Genomic DNA, 6183 nt, shown 5'->3' with positions numbered 1-6183 from the left:
GTGTGTGTGTGTGTGTGTGTGTGTGTGTGTGTGTGTGTGTCTCAGGGTACGCCATTCTGCAGGCCATCATGGAGAAAGCCGGACTGGATGACTGGCAGGTCAGCGCCATCTGTGTGGAAAACTTCAATGACGCCAACTACCGCCGCCTGCTGGAGGACCTGGAGCGCCGCGAGGAGAAGAAGTTCGTCATCGACCTGGAGGCCGAGAGGCTGCAGAACATGCTGGAGCAGGTGATCAATCAATCAATAAATCATAAAGCATGTTTCAGCAACACGGCAGTTTGTGAAAACAAAGCATCATAAACGCATCATACAGTCAGCAGCTGGGAAAACTAATAACAGATTTGACGTGTTGTTGAGTTCTATCGTTAAAGTGATTGATACAGATCAAATATCATGATCAATGTTTCAATTATTGTTCAAAGGAATCTAAACATATGGAGGTTTCAGCCTGGATTTAAAGCTGCAGGATGGAACTTTCATTAAAAATATTTTTGTGAAACTGTCCCCATGTTGTGACAGTTTGTAATAAGAGATAATCTGTGAAAAAGTCGACCTCTGCCTTCTCTGAGCTGCGAAGACTCTGCTGCAGCAATTAATGTGACTAAAGATAAACGCATGCATGAGTTTCTCACTCGTTCTAAACCTGAGATGCTCTTCAGGTGGTGGAAGGCCTACTTTGTAACCGTCTCTATGTGACTCTGAAGGTTCAGAGTTCAGCTGGTTTTTACCTTCTGGCTGCAGCTCTCAGGTTGCAGCGTTGCCTTCAGCTCTGCAGGGATTTAATGCGTCGTCATGCCAACATCTTCAAAGAGTGTTTCCCTCCCAGTCAGGCGGTACTGGGAGGACGCTGTACCTGCTAATTAGACCAGTTTGAACCTGGGAAACGTCTGTTTTCATCTCCAGTGATGGTCGCTGGCAGCAGCTCACTCAGAATCCGCTCCTCCCTCCACTTCCTCCTGCTCCTCTTCATCATTTCCGCCTCCATCTCTCTGCTGACTGCTTCTGCTGCCGACTCTCAGCCTAATCTGAAGTTTATTTATTTACATTTTTACCAATTATGTTAAAACTAGAGCTGTAACGTTTTTCTGTTTATTTGTGCTGCTGAACTCTCTCACTTCCATCAGTGAGTTGTTGATTAATGCTAAATGCTATTAGCATAAAAAACTTTTCATCCAAGGGATTTTATTTATTGATAAAAACGTCCCGGTTCTGTAGAAACATAAAAGCTATGAATGGCTGTTGAAAATGAGGCTCCTTTTTTTTATTGACTGAAGATGAAAACATGAATTAAAAACTGGAATAAACATTTTTTTTTCCATTCTGCTGCTTTTTATTTTTATTACCTTGAATAAAATTTCAGATTTTTTTTTCATTCATAATTTTCTTTAGCTTTGAACTGAACCAGTTCTGTTTAAAACCCTGGAAGGATTTTATTAAAGACTTTTTTTGTTTTCAGTTCAGGTCTGTGAAATGTTTCATGCAGTGAAAGAAATATTTCATTGGTTGAGGAAAATAATCTACTGCGTTAATAATTCCTGTAGCTTTCTTCTAAAGCACATCATCAGTTTTTATGTTTGATTTATTAGAGATTTCATGTTGCCCAAAAGCAACTTTTCAATAAAATGCTGCTTCCTAGATGTAAATAATGAGTTAAATTATCTTTTAGCAGAAGGAACCAATAACCAATATTAGCACATGTTTTCCCGCTTCAGTTTTCATCAGCTTTAAAACGCAGCCTGGATGCAGATGAGGGAGGTGAAAGGTTGACGGTTCAGTTTCCGAGGCAGAGCTCCTAATCCGGTTAATGACGAAGCTGCTGAGTCACTGCGGGATGCGGGTCAGCTTCCGGCGCCTCGTTAGCGTGGAGTCAGAGGTTCAGAGAGCAGTCAACAGGAAACGCATCACCACTGCAGTCCGGCTGAAGATCAGGACTGGAAACCAGACAGATAAAGTCTGTTTAATCAGACAGAAACCTTCCTTTGAGCTCCATCTGACACCAGTTCAGTTTAATCTGCTTTTACCCAACTCCAATCCGCTTTAACCCAACTCCAGTCCGCTCTAACCCAACTCCAGTCCGCTCTAACCCAACTCCAGTCCGCTCTAACCCAACTCCAGTCCGCTCTAACCCAACTCCAGTCCGCTCTAACCCAACTCCAGTCCGCTCTAACCCAACTCCAGTCCGCTTGTCTATAAAGTCCGGTTCGTTTTTTTGGAGTGTGAATACTAATCAAGTTCTGGTCCTCCAAACCTCGATCTGGGTGCGGTTGAAGTGAACTCTGGTTCGGTTTGAACACCAATTGCAAACGGAGATCGTTGCAAAAGCAGGAAATGGACTACAGGTTAGGGCATTCTGGGTAAATACAACCAAAACAAGCATGTTAGCCTAGCGCTAGCGAGAGAAATGGCTCGTAGTCTTTAGCCAAAGACTAAAGAGAAATCTCAGTCGACCTCTGTGGGGCACCGTTTGTAAAGGAGCAAAGTGAAACATTAACAGCAATAATCTGGGTTATTTGGCCTTCTATAAGAGAAAAAAATCTCTTGTAATCCTTTTTATTTTCGTTTCTTTTTCTCTTTTCTTGTTCAGCATTTCAGTTTAAAACAAAGGAAGAGCCTTTCCAGAGGTTTACCAATAGATCCACAGTGATGCCTGATGATGAGATCCACAGATCTCAGCCATTAAACGTGTTTTCCTCCCAGATTGTGATGTTCTGTAATCCTGTTAGATTAACTCGGCTTTGTCTTCCTCAGATTGTGAGTGTTGGGAAACATGTGAAGGGTTACCACTACATCATGGCCAACCTGGTGAGTCGGTCGCCTCCATCTTGGTTTTCCTCTCCAGGTAGTGTGACGGCGTGGAGTCGTCTGTAAACGCCACTGCTCTCGTCCTCTGCAGGGATTTAAGGATATCAACCTAGAGCGCTTCATGCATGGGGGCGCCAACGTCACCGGCTTCCAGCTGGTCAACTTCAGCAACCCCATGGTCATCAAGCTGATGCAGCGCTGGAACAAGCTGGACCAGAGGGAGTACCCGGGCTCCGACGCCCCACCCAAGGTACCAGAACCAGAACCACAACTAGAACTAGAATTAAAACCAGAACCAGGACTAGAACCAGAACCAATGACAGAGACCCTAAAACAGCTCAGAATAGGGAGAACTGAGTTTAAATCTCATTATTTAAGAATGATTTATTGCAGAGAATGTAATGAACTTGCCTTGACTAGGCCATAGACTTATCCTGACCTGCTCTAGGAAGCATTATAGGTCAGGTTTAAAGCTGAAATGTTTTAATTTCACTTTGAAGCTGAACTCTGATGTTTGTAAAATGGGGATGACTCAGCCGGTCGGAGATCTGAGGAGCGAAGTCAGAGAGGAAGAGCCGTCTGCGTGTCATCCTCCGCTGCTGCATGCAGCGATGTGACAGTCTGACCCACTTCCTGTTCAGCCGCGCACGGTTCAGGCACTGGGGCATCACGCCACGGCGGCCAGCAAACCTCCGCCCTGCAGCTCATCTCTGTGTCCAGCACAGATCTCTGCTTTAGACGCAGGAGCAGCAGAGAGGAGCCGAGTGCGTGCGTGCGTGCGTGTGTGTGTGTGATGTATTGGGCTGGGTGAAATTAAAAGTTTACACCAGTGTGATATCATCCACAGCGATGTGTGTGTGTGCGTGTGTTGATGAATTGCTCTCTCTCCTGGAAATCCACTCAGCCTAAATGAGTGGACTCCCCACTGAGACTCTGCGGTTAGACTGACACTAAGCTAACAAACAAACGCCAAGGCGACCACTGCCTCCGCCATCTTTACTCACTCAGATACATAAAAACAGCAACACTTCGGTCAAGCTCTTCTTATCGGCAGATAGAGACCTGATGAGATTAAATTTATTATTATTATTAAAATCCTAGAAATTTTAGAAGCATTTATGTCTCTGGATCTGAAGTAGGATTCCCACTCAGGCTGGAGTTTTCCTTCCGTCTAGCCATCAATTATAAAACCATTGGGCCCCAGAGCCCCTTTGGCCTCCTATGGGAGGTCAAAGGGGACAAAAAACATGCATGTATTCATTCATTACCTTTTGTCCTTTTGTCTTTTGTATTTCTCGCTTACCGTAAGTCCTGAAGGCACGTTTTTTCTCATCCAATACTTTTTTTTTTCACTTAATTGAATGGAATATTTTTCCTCACTTACTGTGTAGGCCCAATGACAAACAATAAATAAATAAATTAATAATAATAATAATTAATAATTGTACTCTGTTGTTTTTTTTTTTTGTTTTTGCTGATAAATGAGAAAAATGTATTTTTATTGCCCTTAAATATTTGGTAGAAAAACACAAATTGCTCAAATTTTGCACATTATTACTTTTTTATGCTCAGCTTCAGAAAAAAATGTTCCACAAGAAAAAAAAGGGAAGCTTAAAATATTTTAATATAATTCTTTTTTACTTGCACATGATTACATTTTTAAGACTTTTTGGGTCTTCAAAAGAAAAATAAAACATTTCAGACTAACGTATATAATCAGTCGGTGACCCATCTGTTGTTGAATTTCTTTGAATCACGGCTCAACGTGCTGCTTGTTGAGATGATTACCTGCTTCGTGTTGTCAGACAGGTTCCTCATCATGGCTGAGTTCATGATTTACGTTTCACTGGTTTTCCTTCATCATCGTTTTAAAACGGTTTTTTATTTTTACTCTGATTTTATCTGATTTTAAAATCATCTCTTCTCTAAGCATCTCTGTGGTGTGCTCCAAACAAACCGAAGCATTGCGCAGGTGTCTGGTTCACAGGGAGGTTTGTGTTGCTGAAGGTGTGATGGAAGCAGGTGCCAGGCTGTGATTGGTCGGGCAGCGGCAGGGGGCGGGGCTTAGCGCGCTTTGGAAGCCATAATGTTTCAGTGAGCAGCAGGCTAATGAATGGGGTTCAGCCCCGGCTGCAGGCAGAGTTAATAAACTCCCGCCAGCCGGGGTAATTAATGCCAGGCTGCTTCCCGGCTGGACAAAACGCTTCCCGTTACCCCCCCACAATCCCTCTATTAAACCCCTCCTCTCTATTACTCCTCAACCCCCAAAGCCAGGCTGCCGGTTCGTCTTTCACTCAATTACCTCTCTGCCCTGCCAGAGGTTAGTTTCAGGAGAATTTATGGCGCTTTAAGGGGAGCAACATTTTTACAGAGCAAATAATCAGAGGCAGCGGAGCGTCTTCAGGTCACAGATAAATGAGGGTAAATTGGTGAGTTTACCCCGGGGGCGGGGGCTCTGCTCTCGTCTTCCTCTCTGTTTCCAGGAAATAATGACTGGAGTCTCCTGCTCCCGTTACGTTGAAGAAACTCTGCACGTCCTCTGAAAACACCTGAACAGCAGAACATTAAACCTGTTGGGCTAAATCAGAGTTTAATTGGGCTCATTCCTCAGACCGGGTCGGGTCTCCTCCCGACTGCACTTACAAGGACTTTCATTTCATTCTGCCTGCTGAGTTTTAAATCGTTTTTAAAGTGTTTTAGCACCCGACAGTCAGTAGACTCGCTTTGACTTGCTCCATCTCCAGCTGCTGTGGTTCTCTTTCTCTCTGCTATGAGTCAAACCAACCAAACAACTTGTTCCCCTCCTCGCCTGTGGGGGCGCTGCACCAAGAACCACTGAAGAAGACGCAGAGTCCTTCCTTCTTCCCCAAATGGAAACAGAAATGGAGGTGTCAGATTTTAGCGGTTGTATTCGATCTGGGTTCGGTTGAAGTTAACTCTGGCTCCAAAAGCAGGAAGTGAACTGCAGCGCATGGCATTCTGGGTAAATACTACCAAAACAAACTTGCTAGCATATTGATAACAGGAGAAATTACTCGCCTTTTGCTAAAGATAAATCCTTCAACCGCTAAAGTCTGACGCCTCCATTTTGTTTTCATTTGTGAAGAAGGAATTTGCTCTCTGTGTCTTCAGAGGTTTTTCATGTCGTTTCCTTCAGTGGTTCTTGGTGCAGCGCCCCCACAGGCCAGGAGGGGAACAGGTTGCTCAACGGGTTTTGTTGGTTTGACTGAGAGCAGAGAGAAATGAACCACAGCAGCTGGAGATGGAGCAGATGATGAAGTTCTGGTTCCAGTAGAACCGGGTTTACTGGACCATCAGGAGGAAAATATCCTTAAACTCCAGACAGCCGGTCAGAAACAGACCTGGTTATCTGTTAACC

At 44.1% G+C, this 6183-nt stretch overlaps 1 protein-coding gene across 3 annotated transcripts in view; it reads left to right on the top strand.

The window, feature by feature from the left end:
- The first annotated feature begins 45 nt into the window (after positions 1 to 45).
- The window catches only part of LOC106936764 (glutamate receptor 4-like), a 50816-nt gene continuing 44678 nt past the window's right edge, over positions 46 to 6183 (top strand). For all 3 annotated transcript variants that reach the window (XM_015017962.1, XM_015017960.1, XM_015017963.1), the window contains exons 1-3: positions 46 to 230; positions 2751 to 2804; positions 2896 to 3054. In XM_015017962.1, coding sequence (XP_014873448.1) covers positions 69 to 230; positions 2751 to 2804; positions 2896 to 3054 — 375 coding nt within the window. In that variant the 5' untranslated portion in view covers positions 46 to 68. The remainder of the gene's footprint in view (positions 231 to 2750; positions 2805 to 2895; positions 3055 to 6183) is intronic.

The sequence above is a fragment of the Poecilia latipinna genome, unplaced genomic scaffold (assembly GCF_001443285.1).
Source record: "Poecilia latipinna isolate Pla-1442-1.1 unplaced genomic scaffold, P_latipinna-1.0 Scaffold2212, whole genome shotgun sequence".
Classification (NCBI taxonomy): domain Eukaryota; kingdom Metazoa; phylum Chordata; class Actinopteri; order Cyprinodontiformes; family Poeciliidae; genus Poecilia; species Poecilia latipinna.
Note: the sequence above shows the minus strand (reverse complement) of the source record. Positions and strands in the feature narration are given on the sequence as shown.